At 57.8% G+C, this 23,666-nt stretch overlaps 1 protein-coding gene across 1 annotated transcript; it reads left to right on the top strand.

Moving 5' to 3' along the window:
• Nucleotides 1–14,084: 14,084 nt before the first annotated feature.
• ZDHHC4 (zinc finger DHHC-type palmitoyltransferase 4) lies at nt 14,085–23,614 on the top strand. Its single transcript, XM_066560716.1, has 7 exons — nt 14,085–14,291; nt 14,679–15,089; nt 18,569–18,642; nt 19,738–19,916; nt 19,999–20,124; nt 21,500–21,744; nt 22,839–23,614. Exons 2-7 carry the CDS (start codon nt 14,727–14,729, stop codon nt 23,121–23,123), a joined length of 1,272 nt encoding a protein of 423 aa, XP_066416813.1. The 5' UTR covers nt 14,085–14,291; nt 14,679–14,726; the 3' UTR covers nt 23,124–23,614.
• Nucleotides 23,615–23,666: the final 52 nt, after the last annotated feature.

Raw genomic sequence — 23,666 nt, 5'->3', positions numbered from 1 at the left:
GCTGTGACTCCATTCCCGTTCTCCCGTGCTGGGAGGCTCCACAACCCCTCACGGGCTGCAGGTGCTCTGCAGATGGGGCCATTGCCCCCAGTGACCAGGGACGGAGGTGCTTTTCCTGCCTTTTCCTGGGAGGCAGGGGCTGAGCACGGGGCCGGGAGCCCCTCACAGCCCTTCCCTGCCCACCGCGCTGTCCCTGGGGACAGCCCAGAGCGCCCCTGGCAGCTCCTGGAGAGCTCAAAACACCGAACACCCTCTGCTGACCCATCCCTGCCCCAGCTCCAGCGATGATCCATCAGAGTGCCCCGGGGCAGACCCACACCCCGGGCCTGGCCTGTCCCCTTCCCCATCAGCACCAGGGCGCCCTCAGCTGTCCCAAACCCGCTGTCCCTGTGCCCACACCACGCCGTGCACCGCGATCTGCTGGCTCTGTCCTTGCCCTGTCCTTGCCCACAGCTCCGGGGACACGGAGACCTTCAAAGAGACCTCCAGAAAGGCTTTTCCTGCAGCTCCAGGCTGCTTTCCCTGCTTTCCTTAAGGCACTGGAAAACTCATCCTAAGTAACCACTTCCCAAAATAAAAGTTGTGGCTCCAGCAGGGTGCAGGGGGGCCAGGCTGATCCCATCTGCGTCCCAGCCGGAGTTTGATTCGCCAGAGGAATTTAATCTCCTATCAGGAGATTTCCCACCGAGGCATTTTGGTCATGACCTATTTGAACTCCGCCAATAAAAAAGGAACTCGCTCCCAATTGTCTCACTGCTGGCACGTTTTGTTCCCTGCCGCCCTAATTCCCCTTTTTTTTGGGCAGTTGAGCATATGCTGGGCCATTAGATTAGGGATTTCTTTTTTAATGGAAGCGAAGAAGAGCTGCTTTTCCTCCATTACCATCCTGCGACCCAGGTGGATTTCCAGTGGGAATGAAGGGGTCGTGGACAGGAGGACAGTGTCCACATCAGCACCAGGGACTTGGGGAGCCTCTCGTGCTCCATCCACACCCACAAGAGCTGGGAAGCTCCCCCAGCCCTGGAGGGTGGGCACGTGGAGGGGGTTGAGAAGCAGGGAAGCAGCACAATCCATAATATTTAAATCCTAATGGCTGAAATGAAATTTCTGATGCAGGGCCGGTCACAGATGGCTGGAGTGGTTTAATACAGGAACACGCCAGGCAGTTTTATTGCCGTGAAAAACAAGCTGAGACAAATAGATTGTGTTGGGAGCGTTATTAACACGGCCTCGGTGGGATTTCCCCCGCGCTAAGGGAGCCCCCGAGGGCAGCGATTTCAGCCGTGCCGGCGATCGGGGCTGGGAGCGGGCTCAGCCCAGCCCGGCACGGCCCCCTCGGCTTTATCCGGGAGCAAACGGAGCGAAACCAAAGCAGGGAGGAACAAACCGCTCCAAACTGTCCTGCCCGCAGCCCTGAAGCACAACACGACTTACAGAGAGCCAAGACAGCATCTCACAGCCCAAACGGAGCCAGAGCTTTCCCCTAAGGATGCAGCGGGGGCGCGGGGCTGGAGCACACACATCCCCATCCCAGCCCGGGTATCAGGACAGTGCCAGTGCCACTGTGCCACCGGCTGGGACTGCTGCTGGCCCCAGCACTGCGGTCGGGGGGAGGACGGGGTCCGGATTCCCCCCAGTTCCACCGCAAACCGGTGTTTTTAACCAAAACGGTGCTGCCAGGGGCCGGCGCATCCCCGGCACGGCACCGCCGGCAAAACCCGCGCTGCAAAGGGACACGGTGCCCGGGACGTGGCGGTGACACCGAGGGCATCCCCCGCGTCCCGCTCGGCCCCGAGGGCGGCTCCTGCCCCCAGAGCCCAGGGATGGAGCTGGCAGAGCTCAGCAGAGCTCAGCAGAGCAGCGGGAGCGGGGCTCTGCCCTGCCGTGAAACCAGCTCAGGAATCGGAGCAGCCCCGAGGGACGCGAGCCCCGAGACCGGCCCAGAACAAGCCAGAATAACCCAATCGGCCCAGAACAACCCAGCCGGGGCCAGCCCGAGCGGGGACAAACCCCGCGCCCTGCCCTGATGGAATAACCCAAATTAGAGCCTCCCCTCCTGGCGGATCCTCGAGCGGAGCAGCTCCTGGGATGCTGAGAGTTAATTAACTCCCAGCGCACCTTGTTTTCACGGTGCCAGGGGCTGCCACACGCCGGGATGAACCTGATTGAAACCCATTTCCCTCCCTCGCAGCGTTCGTTACTCACCCGAGACAGCTCATCTTGCCCCTGGCAGCCGGGTTTCAGCATCCTCGGCCCGAGCACAGCTGTGCCCTTTGCCTGCACGCATCAGCCATACGGGCAGGGCCTGGGAGCGGGGAGGACCCGGCGCGGCACGTGCATCATCCCCGCTATCCACAGCCCGGCAGATGAAAAAAATGCCAGCAAATTAAAATCTGCGGGAGCTTAATTCCGGGCAAACGGGATAAAATCCATTTGAGATAAAAAGAAAGGGGAGGGGGGGAAATCCAGTAGTGGAAAAGGCCGGCTGGAGGGCGGAGGAGAGGTGGCTGCAGCCCCGGGAGGATCCGGGTGCCCGGCCGGGCTCTGGGGCTCCGCTGAGCAGCAGCGCTCGGCCGGGAGCTCGGTAAAGCCCGGGGGGAGCCCGGGGGGACAGCAGGGGAGGGGACAGCAGGGGACAGCCGGCAGCAGCGACAGCACAAAAAGAAATACAGCTGGTGCACAGGGAAGATCCAATCAGGCCAGCGCGACGGTCAGTGGGAGACGGGGACGCACCGGCAGCTGGCCCTGTGTGACAGGGGACACATGGACACACAGCCCTGTGTGACAGGGGACACATGGACACACAGCCCTGCGTGACAGGGCACACACGGACACACAGCCCTGTATGACAGGGGACACACGGACACACAGCCCTGCGTGACAGGGCACACATGGACACACAGCCCTGTATGACAGGGCACACATGGACACACACAGCCCTGTGTGACAGGGGACACACGGACACACACAGCCTGCCAGTGCCAGGGGACACATGGACACACAGCCCTGTGTGACAGGGGACGCACGGACACACAGCCCTGTATGACAGGGGACACATGGACACACACAGCCCTGTGTGACAGGGGACACACGGACACACACAGCCTGCCAGTGCCAGGGGACACACGGACACACAGACCTGTGTGACAGGGGACACACGGACACACAGCCTGCCAGTGCCAGGGGACACACAGACACACAGCCCTGTGTGACAGGGGACACACGGACACACAGCCTGCCACCACCAGTGACAGGGGACACACGGACACACAGCCTGCCAGTGCCAGGGGACACACGGACACACAGCCTGACAGTGCCAGGGGACACACGGACACACACAGCCCTGTGTGACAGGGGACACACGGACACACAGCCTGCCAGTGCCAGGGGACACATGGCACACACTGCCTGCCACCACCGCCTGCCCGGGGCACAGAACAGAGCAGGGACCCGTCACCTGGCATCCATCCCCTCCCTGGCCGGTGGCACAGCCATCCCGGGGAATGGGGCTCATCCCACCCTCCAGGGGCTCCTCAGGGCGAGCACAGGGATGGGATCACCGGGCTGTGCAGGGCTGTCCCCATCTCAGGTGGAAAGGGCCCCTGCAGGACCGGGCCCAGCCTCACGGGGATGCACGGTGGGTACCCCCGAGTCCTCCCTGGGATGACCCCACAGGACAAGCCCCAGGACACTCTCTGGGGCGGGTCTGATGGGCCCTTCTGCCCAGACTGCACCCACAGCAGTGCCCGGGGTGGCTGCCCCGTGCCCCAGGACAGCCACAGCAGCACCCCCACACTGCACCCACCCCGGAGCCAGCACTGGAACCAGGACACCCCTGCATGAACCCCCATGGCCCTCCCAGCCCCCGGTGCTGCCTCAGGGCACAGACCCCAGACCCCTCCTCAGTCACAGACAGACTGAACGGGCTGGAATCACCCGAGCTGCTCACAACGCCCTGAATCCAGAGCTGCTGGAGCTGCTCACAGCCTGCAGTGAGAGCAAAAGCAGGGACAGCCCTTGCTTGGCAGTGAAGCCATCAGAGAGACCCCGGGGTCAGCAGCTGGGATCAGGCACAGCAGCACAGCCTGGCACTGCCCCAGCACCCACAGCTGGGAAACCTGCTCTGCAAGGCACCTCTTTTATTTATTTCCTTGGCTTCATTTCATTAAGATTAAACGGTAAATCTTTTCCCTGAGCTAAATATTTCATTTCCATTAAAGCCAGATTAGCTGCCAGATCCACGGCGCCCCTTGCCCCAGCCCTGGCGTTAACCTTTCACACGGGCACGGGCAGTCAGGGGGTGCCACCCTGTCTGGGGGAGCCATAACGGGGTGCTGCCCTGGCATCCATCACCTGCTGGGCACGGGATGCCATGGGATGGTGATGCCCATCCAAGCTGGGGATGGCAGCACCGGCTCCAGCCGCGCTCTCCTCACTGGCACAGGGATTGCTGGGGCAGGGATGTGCTGGGGGGACCCTGCTGTGCCCCCCACAGAGGGGCTTGGGGCCGGAAGAAGATTTGGACACTTACTGAAATCCCCTCTGTGAGGGGAAGTAATCCTGTATAATTCCCCAGGGCTGATGGCAAAGGGGATATCCGAGGCATTTGAGGTATTTTCACGGATCTTGCTGGGGGAAAGAATTTTCCTGAACTGTGCGTGGTGGGGGCTCATTTTGTGATTCAGCTTGGGGTGATGGTTCAGGCCTGGCTCGGGGCCATCCATCCATCCCTCCCCCAGCCCCAGCTGCTGGCACTCAGCTCCCTCCAGAATGTGCTCAGTGGGGACAGGACAGGCTGGGCGGGGCACCCGGACAAGGTGACTGCGGGCAGCTGGGTGTCCCCCCTGCACCCTGGCCCTGCAGGGCTCTGTGCCTGCTGTCCCCAGGGGTGCAGGGCTCTGGGGGACCCAGAGCAGTCCCAGCACGGCAGGGGGACCCTGCATGGCCAGGGCCTCCAGCCACCCCCACCCTGCCCGTGGTGGGTCACGGCAGAGACCCCGCACGGGGACGTTGTTATGGAAACTGTAATATCCTGCAATTGCTCTGATTAAAGCAGCAATTGGAAAGCTGGGCCCGGAGCGAGGCCAGATGGAGACCTGATTCCCTAATGGCCATGGTCTCAGCCTGGCTGTAATCCCACCACGTGTCCCTGGGCCAGCCCCAGCCCCAGCCCCAGCCCCGGCCTCGCTGCCAGAGCTGCTGCTGTGGCACAGGGCTCCAGAGGGGCTGGGGACCCTGAGCCCCAGCAGAGCATGGCCAAGGCACCCCAGGGTGAGCGACCATCCCCTGGCACCCCGGGCAGCCCATGGCCCCAGCAGAGACCCCCAGCCCCCTCTGCCAGAGCTGCTGGCCAAGCCCTCACCCTGCAGAACTCAGATTATTTCTGGCCAGGCTTCTGGAGAATCTCCAGTGGCTCTGCAGCTCATCCCATCTCCCTTCCACATCACAGCCAAGATTGGGAGCCACATCCCCTGCTGCAGGTAGAGGCAGTGGGTGTGGGCTCCCCACACACCCTGGGCAGGAGGGCACAGGCTGAGGGCTGCTGGGCTGAGATGCCACCAAGCTTGGCTCAGTTGTCCCTTGGAAAGCTGGTTGGCATTTGCCCTGCAGGACCATCCCAATCCCTTCCCTGCAGGATTCTCCAATCCCTTCCCTGCAGGACCATCCCAACCCCTTCCCTGCAGGATTCTCCAACCCCTTCCCTGCAGGACCATCCCAATCCCTTCCCTGCAGGACCATCCCAACCCCTTCCATGCAGGACCATCCCAATCCCTTCCCTGCAGGATTCTCCAATCCCTTCCATGCAGGACCATCCCAATCCCTTCCCTGCAGGATCATCGCAATCCCTTCCCTGCAGGATTCTCCAATCCCTTCCATGCAGGACCATCCCAATCCCTTCCCTGCAGGATCATCGCAATCCCTTCCCTGCAGGATTCTCCAATCCCTTCCATGCAGGACCATCCCAATCCCTTCCCTGCAGGATCATCGCAATCCCTTCCCTGCAGGATTCTCCAATCCCTTCCCTGCAGGACCATCCCAATCCCTTCCCTGCAGGACCATCCCAATCCCTTCCCTGCAGGATCATCGCAATCCCTTCCCTGCAGGACCATCCCAATCCCTTCCCTGCAGGACCATCCCAATCCCTTCCCTGCAGGACCATCCCAATCCCTTCCCTGCAGGATTCTCCCACCCTTCCCTGCAGGATCATCCCAATCCCTTCCCTGCAGGACCATCCCAACCCCTTCCCTGCAGGATTCTCCAATCCCTTCCCTGCAGGACCATCCCAATCCCTTCCATGCAGGACCATCCCAATCCCTTCCATGCAGGACCATCCCAATTCCTTCCCTGCAGGATTCTCCCACCCTTCCCTGCAGGACCATCCCAATCCCTTCCATGCAGGACCATCCCAATCCCTTCCCTGCATGATCATCCCAGTCACTTCCCTGCAGGATTCTCCCACCCTTCCCGCAGGACCCTCCCCTCCCGCCCTGCCCAGCCCGGCTCCCCGGCAGGCACAGGGAGCCGTGGTTGGGTTCGGTGGCCCCAGGGCAGCGTGGAGGTGCCGCCGGTACCTGATGCTGTCGATGAGGGGCTGGTGGGACTCGTGGGCGAGCAGCAGGCCCAGGGCGTGGGCCAGGCGCTCCACCCTCCTCTCGGCCGCGTACCGCTTCAGCACCGCGAACAGCTTCTCCTTCAGCTCCGGCTGCTCCCCGAGGACGGCATCCACCTGCGGGCGGGACGGGGCGGCAGAGGGAAGGGACGCTGAGCAGGAGGGCGTGGGACCGTGGCAGGGGCGCTGCCACACGGCAAATGTGTCGCACTCCCTGCTCAGCCAAGGTGGAGGGCACCACACAGGGAGCAGAGGGACACGGCGGAGGTCAGCCCATCACACAGCTCTGCTCTGCTCCCACACACAGCTGGAATTGCTGGGCCAGACAGTCCACAAGAACAGGGGTGTGACCCCAAACCCCCAAACCCTGCTGGGTCACAGCTGGGATGGGATCAGGCTGGAGCCTGCCTGGCAGAGGATGCTGCATTGGGCTTTTGGAGCTATTTCAGCTTTGGGCCTCAGTTCCTGATCCCTCTGGGCAGCTCCATCCTGCCCTTAGCCCTGGGAAGCTGCTGGGAATGGGGAGACAGAACATGAAGGTGAGTGCCAGCCCTGGAGTCAGCCCTGACAGCTCCCAGCCATGGCCCATCCTCTCCAGCTGTGACAGGCAGAGTAATTAGCTAATTACCATCGAGCCAATTACCCCACATGGGACCCTCCTTATCCACCTCCTCCCGCGCTGGGGGGCTGCCCCCTGTCCCTGGGCAGTGGGAGCTGATTCCTCACCTGGCCCTCTCCCGTGGGATGCAGGAACTCCCAGTGACAGCCTCTCTGTACCTGTGCGTGTGGGATTTCCTGCAGGGTGGTGTTTTTGTGCAGGTTTGACTGCAGGCTTTGCCTGCAGGAAGGGGAGAGGAGCCCCTCACCCTTCCCTGGGCACTGAGGGGCGTGCAGGGCTCTGGGTGCACCCCTGTGGTGGCACTGCCAGGGAGACACAGGCATCACCTGCCAGGGGAAGGGGAAGAGCCATTTTTGCAGGTGTTGTCCCACTCGTCCCTCTCCAGGGAGGGTGACACTGGCACCAGGACCCTGGCAGAGCCCCTGGTGCTGCTGGCTCTGCACAGGCACTGCAGGGGCTCCCGGCAGCAGCAGCACTTCAAGGTTACCAAATCTGGGGCAGCCACAGCAGCAGTGCCCCCTGGGCTGGCTCCTCAGCACGGTCCCCAGGCCCAGCACAGGACTGACAGACCGTGGTGCTCCTGCTGGCACGGACCCCAGAGGGCTGTGTGAGATTCCTGCCTGGGCTGGGCTGGCATTGCAGAGCTCGGTGGGTGGGAATCACAGAATCACAAATGGTTTCAGCTGGAAGAGACCTCCCAGATCCCAGCTGTGCCTGATCCCCAATTTCTCACCCAGCCCAGAGCCCTGAGTGCCACATCCAGCCCCTCCTTGGACCCCTCTGGGGATGGGGCCTCCACCACCACGGGGGTGCTGCCAGCCCTCATGGGGTCCCCAGCGTGTCCCTGAGCACACAGGGGACAGGAGAAGGCACTGCCCTGGAACTGAGACCGTGAGCACCTCCCTGGTGATGCCCCCGGGATGTGGCACAGCCCCGTTCCAGTGCCACTGACACCGCTGTCTGTCTGTCTGTCTGCCAGGCAGGGCACCCAGCCTGGGGCTCTACCAAAGAGGGAGGCTGGGAAAAGGTGACCCGTGGGCAGTGCAGGGTGAAACACAAACCAGCAGCACCCTCTGACCCTGCAGCCTGGGCAGCAGCACCGGGCAGCTCACAGCACCAGCAGCAGCAACCAGAGCTGGGGTCCCGGGAAAGGAGGGGGTAAAACACCCTGCTGGCTTTAGTGTTCGCTACATCACACAGAAACCGAGGCCACTTCCAACATCTGCGCTGTGAATTCCCTCTGGAGAGAATCTGCCAGCTGAGCCGTGCTCCAGCAGCTCTGCCTTCCTGCTCCTGCCCACGCTGCTGCTCGGGGCTGTCCCGGCTGCTTTTGGGGCTGGGGACGGAGGGGACAGAGGTGCTGACAGCACCACGGCAGAAATGTTCTCCTGTGATCATCCAGGATTCTTTTACTCGGCTGAATGCGCCCTCAGAGACGGAGGCAGCACGGAACAACCGCCCCTCCTCGTTAATCTCCTGTAATCAGCAGGTATCTGTTTCCCACGCCCATGAATCCAAACCTCAGTGGGTATTCGTGAATCTTTAATGGAGAAGTTGACTGAGGGGATTCGCCTGATACCCACAAATCTCTTTATGAATGTCTTGTTCCTTTATTAACTCGGGATCAAAAAAAAAGAAAGCCCTACCAGCCTGGTTATTTTCATAACAGCATTTTAAAAGGCTACTTTGAAATGGAAATTAGAAAGATTGAAAAAAACAACTGTGATCAAATTTATAATTAGCACAAGGCGAGGTGTTTGCTAAAATACCCACTAGGAAGTTTTCAGGAGCACAATGAAGATGTAATCACGCTGATGTTTTCCCTTTTGCAACAAAATAAGAACTAAAATGTCTGCAGGGTGACAGGCTCCGACTTTGAGGGGACATCCAGGGACCACCAGAGCAGGATCTGCCCTGTGGGTCTCTCCATGCTCCTGCAGAGCAAGGGAACAAGAGCTTGGGGTCATCCCCAGGGACTCTCCAAGCCCTTTGCAGCACCCGCCTGTTCTCCCAGGTAATTTCCAGACCCTTCTCTTGGGGTGCTCGTGCCCCAAATCTGCGCCCCAGCCCTGTGACCAAGCCGGGAGCATTCCCCATCCACATGCCAAGGCTGGAGGTGTCAAATCTCCAATCCTGCTCGGCCCAGGGGGTGCCCAGCGCCCCGACCCCCTACCCCACAGCCCGGCCTCACCTTCCTGCTGAACTCCTGCGCCTTCTGCCGCCTGTCCCGGTGCGCGGGGCCGGCGCTGGGCCCGGGGTCCCGGGCCGTGTCCCTGGCAGTGCCCTCGGCGGTGTCCCTGGCAGTGTCCCCTGCGATAATCCCGGCCGCGTGCCCGGCGCTGTCCCCGGCGCTGTCCCCGGCGCTGTCCCCAGCGCTGTCCCCGGCGCTGTCCCCGGCGCTGTCCCCGGCGCTGTCCCCGGCGCTGTCCCCACGCCGCGGCCGCAGCAGCGCCAGCCGCAGGGGCCGCCCGCGGCACGACCCCAGGAGCGCGGCCGCCGCCTCGGGCACGGCCACCGGGGTCCCGTCCACCTCCAGCACGTAATCGCCGGGCTCCAGCCCGCAGGCCGCGGCGGGGGACGCGGGGCTCACGCTGGCCACCCTCGGGGGGCTCTCGCTGGCCAGTTCGAAGCCGAAGCAGCCGCGGGGGCCCGGGGCGATGCTGGCTCGCTGCAGCCGGGACACCACGCCGATGCTGGGGGGGACGCTGCCGCAGCGCCGGGCCAGCCCCTGCAGCGCCTCTCGGCCCAGCGAGGACACGGGCTGCCCCTCCAGCTCCAGCACTTCGTCCCCCGGGCGCAGCCCCGCCAGCGCCGCGCTGCTGCCCTCCTGCACCCACAGGATGTAGCACGGCCCCGAGCCGCTTATCCCGAACCCGAAGGACTCGGGCCAGCCCTGGTTGGTTGCCGGCATGGCTGCGACTGGAAAAGAAGGAGGGAAAGAGGAAAAGAAAGGAGTTGTGGTGGCTTTCCCATCCTCAGGGGTCGTTCCTGTAGATGCCGTGTGGAGCCCATCGGGTGCGGGGTTACAGCGTGTGCTGTGTCCCCCTCGCTGTGGGAAGAAATGCCCCAAGATCCTGTATTCCCTCTAGATTTCCTTAAAATAACAGCTTTTACTCTATCTGGCTGCTGGTGGGGCCATGGAGGAGGCCACGTTGGCTGGGAAGGTCGGGGCTACACGTGGCACTCGGATGTGACCTGGCACAGCCCTGGTGTCACCTGGGGCACCCACCTACCCCCTTCCCCAGGAGCCTCATTTAGGCATCTTTTTGTATTTATTTGTCTATCAAAATGATTAGTTCATTTCTCTGACATGTTCCATTAATGAATAGATGATCCAAGGACTTAAACCAGCTTGATTTTAACCAGCCCTCCTCAACACTCAGTATTTTAGCTGCTTGCAACTAGAAAACTACTGTAAATCAGAATTTTCCAGACCCTCTCATCTCCCCCAGGATCATTTCTCTGTGCCCTCTCGGTCCGTGTGTGAGCTGTCCTGACAGCAGCATCCCCAAACGGCAGGATGATGGTTTTCAGCAGGACTTGTTTGTGGCTCACGTGAAGGGTTTGGACTGGCTCCACGGATGCCCGAGGAGAATGGGGCACAGCAGCCCTGAACATCTGCAGGAGCTGCCTTTGCCCAAGGAGAGCCCGTGCAGCTGATGGGCACAGTGCACTCAGATGCCCTTTCCAAGCTGTGCTGCCCGGATGACGCTGCCATGGTCCCTTCCAGCCCTCCCTTTCCGTGGCTCTGTGATGTGGGAGTGCCCGCACTGCCCGCGACACTCACTAGGGTAATTCACACGGGGTTTTCCTCGGCACTTCATCTCAGCTGTCTGCGAAGATGCATTTTACCCCCGTGTTTATCCCATCTGCGTCACTGAACACACATTAAGCACTTACAAAAATGAAACTCGGACAATTTTACCTGGGCCAATCATCCTACAGAGACCATGAGGCTCAGAGGGGAAGAGCTGAGGGTGAAGCTCGGGGCAAGCCTGGCAGCAGCGGGATGAAACCCATCTGTGCCCAAACCCCATCCCCAGGGCTGCTGAGCGCGAGTTCTGACAGCTCCAGCAGGAGCCCAGTAAGCACCGGGCCGGTGCCAGCGCTGCTGCTGCGGGCTGTGCTGCAGGAACAGATCGGTGTGAGCTGCACCCTGCACTCGCCGCCCCGGGCTCCAGCACTTACAGAAGTCCGCGGCCATCCTGGGGCTCTCAGCGGCGGCGGCTCTGTCCCACCGAGGGCTCGCAGCTCTCCTGACTCTCCATCACCCCTGGGAGCGCTTCCCGTGTACCCGCAGCGCTCCTGGGAGCATCGTCCCGGCTGCCCCGTCCTCGCTGAGCCCCCGGCGCTGGGGCCGCTCCGGTGCTGCCGTGACACCGGGACAGAGCGGGCAGGGGGTGGCCGCCCCTTCCCGGCCTCCTCACGGCAGCCCTGCGCCCTTCCAGCCGCTCCAGCCCAGCGCCACACACGCACTGAGCTCTTTCTGGCCTTTTCCTTTCCTAATTAACTTTATTTCCATCGCACAGAGGAGCGCGGGCAGACTAATTACCGTGCTCGTCCTGGCTGAGCCTGGCGCTGACCTGAGCCTGCAGATCTGGGGGGAATTAGGAGCTGGAAGGAGGGAAAACAGATTAGTGCCCGTGAAGGAGGGAAATCCTTCACCCACAGGGCAAATGCGAGGAGACAGCGCCGTGCGGAGCAGGGGGACAGCGCCGGGGGCACCTGGGCCAGCCGGGCCCTCGGCACAGGTGGGTGAGACACCGAGGTTTGGGGACCACGCGTGGTTTGCTGCAGCGATTTGGGGGTCGAGGGCTTTGGGGCTCGCCAGGAGAGCTGTCCCCAGCCAGGCTGCTCCGTGTGTGGGGTCCTGGCAGGGGGAGCAGCCGGGCCCTGTTTGGCCACAGAGCCCCCCACGCTGGCACCCACTGTCCCTTAAGCTGCTATTTCTGATTTTCTCCCCGGCTTCCTCGGCACTGAGGGCTCCCAGGGCTTAGCACGCTAAGAGGTTTTAGGGAATTACACGTCCTGCTGCGGCACCGGCGGGAGGGGCGTCTGCATCTCTCCATGGAGCACGCCGCGATCAGCCTCCCTCGGCTCCGGCACCGGCCCTGCTGCCCGCAGTGATGGATGGGCTGGGAAAACCTCCCTGGCACAGCTGGCACAGCTGGCACAGCTGGCACGGGGCTGGGCACCGAGAGAGCTGCGGGCTCTGCCTCCTGCTCGGGACCGCTGCGGTCATGTCACTGCTTCAGGGGATTGAAACCCCCTTCTTCCTGCTCCTCCTGTCCTCTGCAGCTCCTTTCTGGCAGGTTCTCCTGCACAAATCTCCTTCTGAGCAGCAGTCCTGGGCCTTTGGGGCATCTGTCCTCCCGTGCTGGCACTGACACACACACAGCTCCTACAAGCTCAGGCATCTCTGTTACTATTCCCTGCCCAGTCAAAACTGCAATTAAATCCCTTTTTTTGTCATTGTTCGGCCAGTGAGGTAATTGCTTCTTTTCCCTCCATTTTTAACTGACTTGAGCACTTTAAATACTGACAGCGAATTTTAATCCTTGAAAGAGCTGAGTTCTGGGATCCCAAGTGAATGGATGTGGCTTCCATTAAGACCTTCTGCCAGACTCTGACCAGATGAGACTTTCTAAGTGATTTTCACAGTGCTTGGACTGAATGAGCTTCATCCCTCTGAGTCTCAGCCCCTGTCCAGCTGTTTGCTGGCTGGCTGTCCTTGAGCACAGCCTGTCAGGGCACCGAGGGTGGGCCAGCTCCCCTGCCAGTCCCAATGTGGTTGCCCTCCCTGCAGCTCCTGGCCTGGCTGTGGCACAAACAGACCCTGCCTGTCCCCCACAGATAAACCCCCTCGTGCCCACCCCAGCCCCTTCTGTGCCACCAGGCTTGCCAGGTGACATCCAGTGACCCAAGCCAAGCTGTTTCTGTACCTGCAGAAATTCTGCTGGCTCTGTAGGACGGGGGAAATGGCTTTTTCCTTCCATCCTCCATCAGGACCCAAGAGCCTTGAGCTGCACTCCAATTCAGCTGTGCCCTGGGAATATTTTGGCTGCATTTCTCCCTCTCGTGTCCTGTTTGGTGCACTGGGCTTACCAAGGGAAAAAAAAGAGACTCTTCCTGAAACTCAAGCTCCTCTCCTGCCTCCCACCAAGACGATTCACCTGCTCTTTGGCCGAAGCCCCTGGAGCATCCCTGGAAGGCTTACCTGTGCTGTCCGAGCTGCAGGCAGCGGCACAGCGGGACCCGGAGCTGGGAAAACCATCCCAGCAGTTCGGGAGCCTGGGGACCGGCGGCCGCCCCCGGACGGGTTTCTCTGGCAAGTTCCAGGCAGGCCCCGTAACCCAATCGGCCCCGGCGGTTTCAGTTGTCACACAACAGCTCGGAGGGCCGGGCTGAGCTCTGCATCCCGCGTGTTCCGGCTCAGCCCGGCCCCCGGGGCACCGGCAGGTGCGGCAGCGAGCCCCCCTCACCTGGGACACGGTGGCATCGGGGCTACCGGGGAATGTCGCGCTCACAGCTCTGGGAAAGCACGGGAATTTTGCTTTAGGGACTTCACCAAAGGCCGCAAGCCCGCAGGAATTTCTGGTGGTTGGCACAGGACGGGCAGGAGCAGCGGGAGGACGGGGGCAGCGCATCCCCCCCGCGGGGCTCGCACGGCACCGATCCGCCGGGGCCGCGGCAGCACCGGGGTTCGGGGGCCTATTTCACGGGTGGATTTAGGGCTTTAGCGCCGTGCCCCGTTCCCCGCCGGGGCGGAGGCGCTGCCGGGGCCGCCGGGGCGCCGGAGGGCGCTGGAAGCGCCGCGAACCCCGAGCGGCGCCGCTTCCGCCGGGCCGCGGCTGCTCCGGGCCGGCCCCGCTGAGCCCCGGGGCTGCAGCGCAGCCAGGAAGGGAACGGGGCTGGGGAGGGGCTCAGCCTGGAGCAAAGGAGGAGCCCCAGGGATCCTTTCCCTCTCTGGAATTCCCTGCCGGGAGGAGGCGGCCGGAGAGCTCGGGCTGTGCTTCGGGAACGGGGGCAGGAGCAGAGGGAGCGGCCCCAGGGCAGCTCAGGGTGGGCACAGCAGGAGTTTCCCCGTGGAAAGGGGGTCAGGAATTGGAACTGCCCTGGGAGGGTTGCAGTGCCCATCCCTGGAGGTGTCCCCTGGAGGTGGCACTCAGAGCTCTGGGCTGGGGACAAGGTGGGCATCGGGCACAGCTGGGACTCCATGGGCTGGGAGGTTTTTTCCAGCCTAAAGGATTTGGGGACTCTGTGTTTCTGGCCTCGCAGAGACACATAAAGCACTGCCCTCAGTGCAGGCTGCTGCTGGAGGGGCTGCTCCGTCCCTGGGCTCAGGGAATGCCCGGCTCTGCTGCAGGACTGGCACCCAGGGCTCCAACAGCCGCTCCTCTCCATTGCAGGGCTCGGGATGGCTCCAACAGCCGCTCCTCTCCATTGCAGGGCTCGGGATGGGTCCCACAGCGGCTCCTCTCCATTGCAGGGCTCGGGATGGCTCCAACAGCCGCTCCTCTCCATTGCAGGGCTCGGGATGGGTCCCACAGCCGCTTCTCTCCATTCCTGGGCTCGGGATGGGTCCCACAGCGGCTCCTCTCCATTCCTGGGTTCGGGATGGCTCCAACAGCCGCTCCTCTCCATTGCAGGGCTCGGGATGGGTCCCACAGCCGCTTCTCTCCATTCCTGGGCTCGGGATGGGTCCCACAGCGGCTCCTCTCCATTGCAGGGCTCGGGATGGATTTCCTGACGCTGTTCCTGCTGTACCTGTGCTCCGTGCTGGCCGTCGCTGCCCTGCTGTGCCTCTGCTCGGGAAGGCAGGAGAGTTTCCTCACCAGGAGCGTCACCAGGGCCAGCCAGGTACAGCACTGCGCTTCCAGGCAGGGAATGAGCAGCTGCCCTGCTGGTAATCTGCCCTGCTTTGTTGAGCTAAAGTTAGTGCAACTGCTGTATTTGTTCTCAAAAAAAAAACAAAAAAAAAACCACCCGGTGTGTGTGGTCAGAGTGATAACATATAATTTATCTCATCCTGTTTTGATGTCTGCTCTCAAGGAGGTGAGATAGGAAGTAGAAATACACTTCCTCTGAGATGGTTAAATCCTGCCCAAGCAGCTCGTAAAAATCATTTGGGGCTCCCAGCTCCCAGCCCTGCCTGTGCCTGTCTGGGGTGAGGGTGGAGTTTCTCACCATGCCAGAAGTGCCTTCTTCACTAACACCACAACACAACTCGGGAAAATGAAATAAGAATCAGGCCCCAGGAATTTGCAGTTCTGTGGTGTTGCTGCTGTCATCGAGAGGAAAAAGGTGGGGGAGGTTTGAGGATTTAAATAGGGAGCGAATTATAAGTGGTGGCAGATATTTGAGGGAAAGCTCTTTAATGTGTGTACTAATGCTGCAGGCTCTTGTTCACTAAGAAAGAAGCAGGAATGGAGAGCTTTAAAAGAGGATTAAGAATTGGCATTTTGTTGTAAAAATGGGGAATTGGGAAAGCACCAGTTCATTTTTCTGTCTGTTGGGCTGTGTCTGAATGAAAAGGGAAAAAAAAGAGCTGTAATACTTCTGGAAGGTAAAGAATGAGAAAATTATCACTTAAATTGTAAATTATGTTTAATGCTGTTCACAGGAGTTCAGACAGACTTTTTTTATTACTGGTATTATACTTCCTTTTGGTTTATAGACACACTGTGCAGAGAAATTGATTTTTTTCCCCCATATCTTAATAGCTGCTGCTATGAAGTGTTTAAACAGCAGCAATTAAATTACTGCTGTGGTATGAAGCCATTGTCTGGAGGAATCCAATCAATACTTGTGCCTGGGAAATAAATACATGTGAATATAATCAATATTTCACCTGGGATATAAATACAGGCAATGCTAAATGTAAGGTCACAATAGTAAATAAATTATTATAAGACAAGGAGCAATAGAATGCAAACCCCAGAATATCAGAAGGGTCTGAAGCTCTTAGAGAGCAGCCAGGGGATGGACATGGGGTGGTGAAGGGCCTGGAGGGGCCATGGAGGAGCAGCTGAGGGCACTTGGCTTTAGGCTGCAGAGTGCTGAGCTTTCCTGCAGGTTCTTTTCTGCTGGGTTGTGTTTCCTCTTACAGCACTTGGAAAATATCCTCTTTTTGCAAACACTCATCCCTCAAACCGCCGAGCTGAGACGCACCACTTCACACCAAAATATTTAGCATCTTCTCAGCTCCACATATGCTTTTTGCCTCCTGGTCTTTCACTTCTGAGGCAAGAAGCTCTCACTGCATATTTTCCCTCGGTGTCAGCTCGAAATAGGCGCAGCCTCTCTAATTGCTGTGTTGCTATAGAGATGTGTCAGCTCAGAGCAGGCAATTCCTGCTATAGAGATCTCAGAGCTCAGAGCAGGCAATTCTGCTATAGAGATATCTGTCAGAGCAGGCAATTCCTGCTACAGAGATCTGACAGCTCAGAGCAGGCAATTCCTGCTACAGAGATCTGACAGAGCAGGCAATTCCTGCTACAGAGATCTGACAGAGCAGGCAATTCCTGCTATAGAGATCTGTCAGAGCAGGCAATTCCTGCTATAGAGATCTGTCAGAGCAGGCAATTCCTGCTATAGAGATCTCAGAGCTCAGAGCAGGCAATTCCTGCTACAGAGATCTGTCAGCTCAGAGCAGGCAATTCCTGCTATAGAGATCTGTCAGCTCAGAGCAGGCAATTCCTGCTATAGAGATCTGACAGAGCAGGCAATTCCTGCTATAGAGATCTGTCAGAGCAGGCAATTCCTGCTATAGAGATCTGTCAGCTCAGAGCAGGCAATTCCTGTTATAGAGATCTGTCAGAGCAGGCAATTCCTGCTATAGAGATCTGTCAGAGCAGGCAATTCCTGCTATAGAGATCTGTCAGAGCAGGCAATTCCTGTTATAGAGATCTGTCAGAGCAGGCAATTCCTGCTATAGAGATCTGACAGCTCAGAGCAGGCAATTCCTGCTATAGAGATCTGTCAGCTCAGAGCAGGCAATTCCTGTTATAGAGATCTGTCAGAGCAGGCAATTCCTGCTATAGAGATCTGACAGAGCAGGCAATTCCTGCTATAGAGATCTGTCAGCTCAGAGCAGGCAATTCCTGTTATAGAGATCTGTCAGAGCAGGCAATTCCTGCTATAGAGATCTGACAGCTCAGAGCAGGCAATTCCTGCTATAGAGATCTGTCAGCTCAGAGCAGGCAATTCCTGTTATAGAGATCTGTCAGAGCAGGCAATTCCTGTTATAGAGATCTGTCAGAGCAGGCAATTCCTGCTATAGAGATCTGACAGCTCAGAGCAGGCAATTCCTGCTATAGAGATCTGACAGCTCAGAGCAGGCAATTCCTGCTATAGAGATCTGACAGCTCAGAGCAGGCAATTCCTGCTATAGAGATCTGTCAGAACAGGCAATTCCTGCTACAGAGATCTGTCAGAGCAGGCAATTCCTGCTATAGAGATCTGACAGCTCAGAGCAGGCAATTCCTGCTACAGAGATCTGTCAGAGCAGGCAATTCCTGCTATAGAGATCTGACAGCTCAGAGCAGGCAATTCCTCAGGCACAGCCCTGCCTGGGAGACTCACTCCATGGGCAGGGGCAGCTCCTCCTTCAGCTGTGCTTGAAAGGACGATTAGACATGGAGCCCTGGGGCTGGAGCTGCACAAACTGCGTTTTGGGGGTTTGGCTGGCTCATGGGGTTTTTTTCCCTCTCTTTTCTGGAGGCCACAAGCTTTATCCCTTTGCTTATCTCCCCCTGATCTGTCAGATGGGCTGATGGAGCATATTGTAGCTGGGGAATTGCTCAGTTCTATCCCCTGCTTAACCCAGCCCCACCCCACACCCAGCCTAAGCTCCTTAGAACTTTCACACATTAACCCAGATATGTTTGTTTGGGCCTGGGGGGCTCCCAGGAGCGTGGAACCTCAGTCCCCTGTGGAAACCCCAGCAGCATTCCTGCCTCTCTTCCTTCTTCATGCAAAGGGGGCTCAGGCACGGGAACTGCCCGGGGAGGTTTGGGGTCCCCATCCCTGGAGGTGGCACTCGGAGCTCTGGGCTGGGACAAGGTGGGGATTGGGCACAGGGTGGACTCCAGGAGCTTGAAGGGCTTGCCCAGCATTCTGTGACTCTGTGTCTTATGGCTGGACTTCACGGTCTTGAAGGTCTCTCCCACCTTTGATTCTGTGGTGAGAAGCTCCTGAAAAGGAGCCTCTCCTCCCCAGTGCTGGGGCTGTGCAGGTCCAGAGCTGAGGCATGAGGGACTTGGACTTCAATCTGAGCTGGCCCCGAGGCAGCAGTGATGGCCAGGTAACATTTCCTGCCATTTCCTTCATTTCCTCAGGTGTTGTCACTGGTGATCCCCAGCCAGCTGCAGACAGTGACACAGCAGGCACTGCACAGGCTCTTCCACACAAGGTATTGCACTTCCATGCCTTTGGCATTAGTTTTTACTCTGATTTCTGGTTACTGTTGGGATCTCCTGCCACCACCAGAGCTCTCAGTATTATCCTTAGGTATTCTGTCTCCATTTGGGATGCCTGTCAGGATTCCAGATTCCCTTTGAGGTTTGCCACCCTGCTGTCTCTGCCTTCCTTGCTCGTTGTTTGGAGGGTGGTGCCCTGAAATATTGGAACATATTGACAAACGAAGATAATGTGGCTCAGTAACAGATGTTGGTCACACTGGTGGGATCCTGCATCCCCACAGGAATTAGCACAGCCTCTGTGGCAGCTGCAGATGGAGTCAGACAGACTCTGTCTCCATCCTCGCCCTCAAATCCCATTAGTGTGGGTGTCCAGGTGGCTGAGGGGGAAGCTGCTCGGCAGCCTGCTGGATTCAGGTGCATTTTGTGTGTCTGTAAACTCTGGTGCCTCAGGAAGGATTTAAATACCTTTTCTCTGGGGACAGCAGCTCGCTGTGACAGTGACTGCAGGGCTGTAGATCTGCAGCTGTGTTGTGAGTGCTGGGGTGGTTTTGTGCCTGTTCTGCTGATGCTCTGCTCTAACACAGCCTGAGACAGAGAGGTGGCACTGCCAGAGGTGCTGGGGGCACTGGGATTCTCCACGTACTCTGGAACTGGTGCTCACTGCCCACCTCCTGCCACCCTTATTTCCTACAGCTGGTTATATTATTGCAGAGTTTTAAAGGTTATTTTCTTTGCTTTCAGAGTAGCAAATGTCTTCTGGCAGAATGTTTTGTGGCCTATTGCTGTGGCATATTTTGTCAGCAGCAAGTGATTATAGGATTTTGTACTGACAGGGAAAAAAAAATCCAAAGTAGATGTGAATAAAGCAGGGAATTTAGCTGACATATTTAAAGGAGCATATGTGGGAAGAAGAGAAGGAGAAGCCAGTGGATGGAGAAAACACTATTAATATGCAATCCAAGCTGGCCTGAAAACCTAAAAGAGGTGTCTCCTTGCATTTGGAAAGTCTTTGATCACCTCTGAGTGTACTTGACCTGTTAATCAGGACGCTGAGTATTAACCAGACTGTCCCCTTTCCTCGGCAGGAGCTGTTTGTTTGTGGTCCTGCACGTAGCCCTGCAGGCTGCAGTGTTTGGGGAGTACACCTGGGAGGTGTTTGTGTACTGCTGGGAGCTGCAGTTCCACCTGCTCCCGCTGCTCCTGCCCTACCTGCTGCTGGCTGCCAACCTGGGCTGCTTCCTGCTCTGCTCCCGGGCCAACCCTGGTGAGATCACACCCCTGCTCTTTGAAAACAGAAAACTGCTACAAATCCCATGGTTTGGTTCTTTTTCTGGTCTCTTTGGCAGGTACAGTGACACAATCCAACGCTGCATCCCTGGCTAAGGTTTATGCCTATGATGGGGTGTTGTTCCAGAGAGGCCTCGTGTGTCCCACGTGCACCCTGGAGAAACCAGCCAGGTCCAAGCACTGCAGTAAGGATCTGAAATTCCTTGATAACCGTGGCACTAAGAGCTTCCCAAAGGAATTCTCCCCCAGGAGCTGCAGTTCCCACTACAGCTGTTCTGTTCCCAGCTCAGTGCTCACAGGGCTGGGTTTGTTTTCCTGGGGTCCCAGGTCACAGCTGCATTTGCCCATCCCTGGAGCTTGTTGGGTGCTGTTTCTTCTCACAGAAATTACCAGTTCTGAGGGATAACTCAGGGTCAGGAACAGCTGAGCTTGTGAGCAGCTGGAATTGAAATTAAAAATTGTCACCTGTCAGGAGCTCAGATCAGGATTTTCTGTTTCATAGTCACAGAAACCTGTAATGGTTTGGGCTGGGAGGGATCTTTAAGGGCCATCTCATGTCACCCCCTGCCAGGGCAGGGACACCTTCCACTAGCCCAGGGTGCTCCGAGCCCTGCCAGCCTGACCTGGAGCACTGCCAGGGATGAGAAGTCCACCACTGCTTTTTGTCATCTAAAATAAAGGTGGGAGCTCCAATCTCTGCCTTTCAGGTGCTTTGCCAGGCAGTAGTGTCAGAGAAACCAAAGTCTTGGAGCTGCAGTCTTAGTGAATAAAAGAGGAAATGGAATATGTTGTTTTTCTTAGGATCCGCAATTGAATTTATTTGCTTCAAAAGCTGCCAGCTAAACCCCGACTGCAACTCCCACGTATTTCCAGCTTAAAAAACACCTAAAGATCCAACTGCTTACTTAAAAACCAAGTGCCAAGATCTCAGAATCTCTGCTGGTTAGAGTGACTCTGAGATGTGTACAAGCCTCTTTGTCCCAGCCCGGCAGTCGAAGAAGGAGTCAGGATTCCTCTGTTCTTGTTCTCAAGGTTGTTTATTATTTCTTATCTATAACATTCCTTCTCCAACCTGCCATAGGTCTGTCTGGCAGGTCGGTTGAGGCACACTGGTGTTATCTTTTATACCAAAAACTACGTGTACATTATTTACCATAACTTCCCAATACCTATCACCTATGTTAGACAGTGAGCTTCTACTCTAAACCAATCCAAAAGTGCCAACATCACCCAGAAGATGGAGGCCAGGAAGAAAAAGGAAGAAGGACAGGGTACACCCAAATTCCTCCATCTTGGGACCCCAAGCCCCCATTCTAAAAACCTCAAAAATCCGTTTTTCACCCCGTGACAAACTATTATTCTACTTAAACTCTCTTGACTTGTAATTCTTCATATAAAGGTGGGAATTTGCTCCACGGGTCAAGATCAAAGGCCCAGGGGTCTTGGGCTCTGTGCCAAGGCCTCGGAGCCCCCAGGCAGGGGCTGGAGCCACGCAGGGCACTCAGAGGAATTTCCTGGGTTCTGACACCAGGGCCTTTGCTTTGCCCCTGCCTCCTGGAGGCGTGTGCAGGACGTGTGTGCACCGCTTTGACCATCACTGTGTGTGGGTGAACAACTGCATCGGCGCCGGCAACGCGGGCGTGTTCCTGCTCTACCTGCTGTCCCTGGCGGCCACCGCCGCGGCCGTGGCTGCCGTCACCGCTGCCCTCCTCATCCAGGTGCTGCTGCTCTCCAACGCCATGCACGGCACCTACCTGGATGCCCAGGGGCAGGAGCAGCCCGTGGGGATCCCCCTCCTCGTTCAGGTCAGTGCTGGACAATGTCCTGGCTTGCACTTTGCTGTCAGGAGCCACCTCCTGTTCTCCCAGCACGGGGACAGACTGCAGGGTTTGGGGACAGACTGCAGGGTTTGGGGACAGACTGCAGGGTTTGGGGAGAGACTGCAGGGTTTGGGGCAGACTGCAGGGTTTGGGGAGAGACTGCAGGGTTTGGGGAGAGATTGCAGGGTTTGGGGCAGACTGCAGGGTTTGGGGACAGACTGCAGGGTTTGGGGAGAGACTGCAGGGTTTGGGGACAGACTGCAGGGTTTGGGGACAGACTGCAGGGTTTGGGGACAGACTGCAAGGTTTGGGGACAGACTGCAGGGTTTGGGGAGAGACTGCAGGGTTTGGGGGCAGACTGCAGGGTTTGGGGAGAGATTGCAGGGTTTGGGGCAGACTGCAGGGTTTGGGGACAGACTGCAGGGTTTGGGGAGAGATTGCAGGGTTTGGGGACAGACTGGAGGGTTTGGGGACAGACTGCAGGGTTTGGGGACAGACTGCAGGGTTTGGGGACAGGCTGCAGGGTTTTGGGGCAGACTGCAGGGTTTGGGGACAGACTGCAGGGTGTTGGGACAGACTGCAGGGTTTGGGACAGACTGCAGGGTTTGGGGACAGACTGGAGGGTTTGGGGACAGACTGCAGGGTTTGGGGACAGACTGCAGGGTTTGGGGACAGACTGTAGGGTGTTGGGACAGACTGCAGGGTGTTGGGACAGACTGCAGGGTTTTAGCTGTTTTATACACATAACTAGATTTAGAAAACTGCCACTGCTGCATACTTTAGAAATGGGGGTTTTTCTCACAGCACTTCCCATCCCACAGGTTCCTGTCTCCAGGATCTGCCACTCGGCAGATCTGGTTCATAGAGAAGGAATTTCCATTCCAGTGACTAGCTGATGTAGGGAAGTTTAGAAAACAGCTGAGAGTCCCTGAGGTACCTTTGTGGAGGTGCTAAAGCAGGACACCCCCCTGGAATGCAGATACAGTTCCACCTGCACATGGATGTGCATTCCAGCTGGGGCTGTGCAGTGCCTGTGGGATTCAACCCTCCTCCATTTTAACTTCTCTCTTTCTCTGCAGCACCTTTTCTTGACTTTCCCTAGGATTGTCTTCATGCTGGGGTTTGTCATCCTGCTCACGCTGGTCCTGGGGGGATACTGCTCCTTCAGTCTGTATTTGGCCCTCACCAACCAGACCACCAACGAATGGTGCAAATCTCGAAGATTTGGGGGCTCCCCCCATCTCCCCTCGCAGCCTCGTGACAGACCCCTTGTCTACAAAAACATCTATTCCAAAGGGATCTGGAGGAATTTAAAGGAAATCTTTAGCCCTCCTACCGTGTTGGAAAGGAAGAAGAAAACATGAAGATACTCTTGTTTCTTTGGGCATTTATTTTCTAGGACTTTAGTTCAGCAGTGGGCTTGGCTGCCCCAGGCAGACTGTGGAACAAGATTCTGGAACTGCAGGTTTGGAACTGATTTGGAACAAGATTACTGCACAATTCACATATTGGTGCCCCAGCAGAGCATCACTGGAGCTCCCTCCCTCAAGGAGACTCAGGGCCAGCTCAGTCCTGGCCCCTGAACACAGGGATTTGATTCATCTTCCCAAAGTGAATCTTTCTCTCTGGGAAGGGCTAGCACAGAGCTCCTGTGAACTTTGAGGAAGCAGCATCTTTCTGTATCTTTCTCTGGGAAACAATTAACCCATGACTGTTAACAATGACTACAACAGGTTGTGTGTATTGAGCTGAAAGAACGATTTCTGCCAGGATCTTACCTGCAGAATCCATGTCCTACTGCAGCTTTGGAGCACTAACTTCAGGAAAGAAATTAAAGTGTCCCTGTTCACCTCTCCTTCCAGAAATTCTTCCGAGTATAATAGAAGAGAAATTGGAAAAAAAAAAGT

Source organism: Molothrus aeneus, chromosome 16 (assembly GCF_037042795.1).
Source record: "Molothrus aeneus isolate 106 chromosome 16, BPBGC_Maene_1.0, whole genome shotgun sequence".
In the NCBI taxonomy this organism is placed as follows: Eukaryota; Metazoa; Chordata; class Aves; order Passeriformes; family Icteridae; genus Molothrus; species Molothrus aeneus.
The sequence above is the reverse complement of the archived record's forward strand: the minus strand, read 5'-3'. Positions and strand labels throughout refer to the sequence as shown.

What these genes read in the sequence shown, in the direction of transcription:
- ZDHHC4 (XM_066560716.1), top strand. Translation starts at nt 14,727, where the DNA reads ATGGCTCCAACAGCCGCTCCTCTCCATTGCAGGGCTCGGGATGGGTCC. An exon ending in CACAGGCTCTTCCACACAAG is followed by an intron (nt 18,643 to 19,737) that starts GTATTGCACTTC and finishes TTTCCTCGGCAG; the next exon opens with GAGCTGTTTGTTTGTGGTCC. An exon ending in CTGCTCCCGGGCCAACCCTG is followed by an intron (nt 19,917 to 19,998) that starts GTGAGATCACAC and finishes TCTCTTTGGCAG; the next exon opens with GTACAGTGACACAATCCAAC.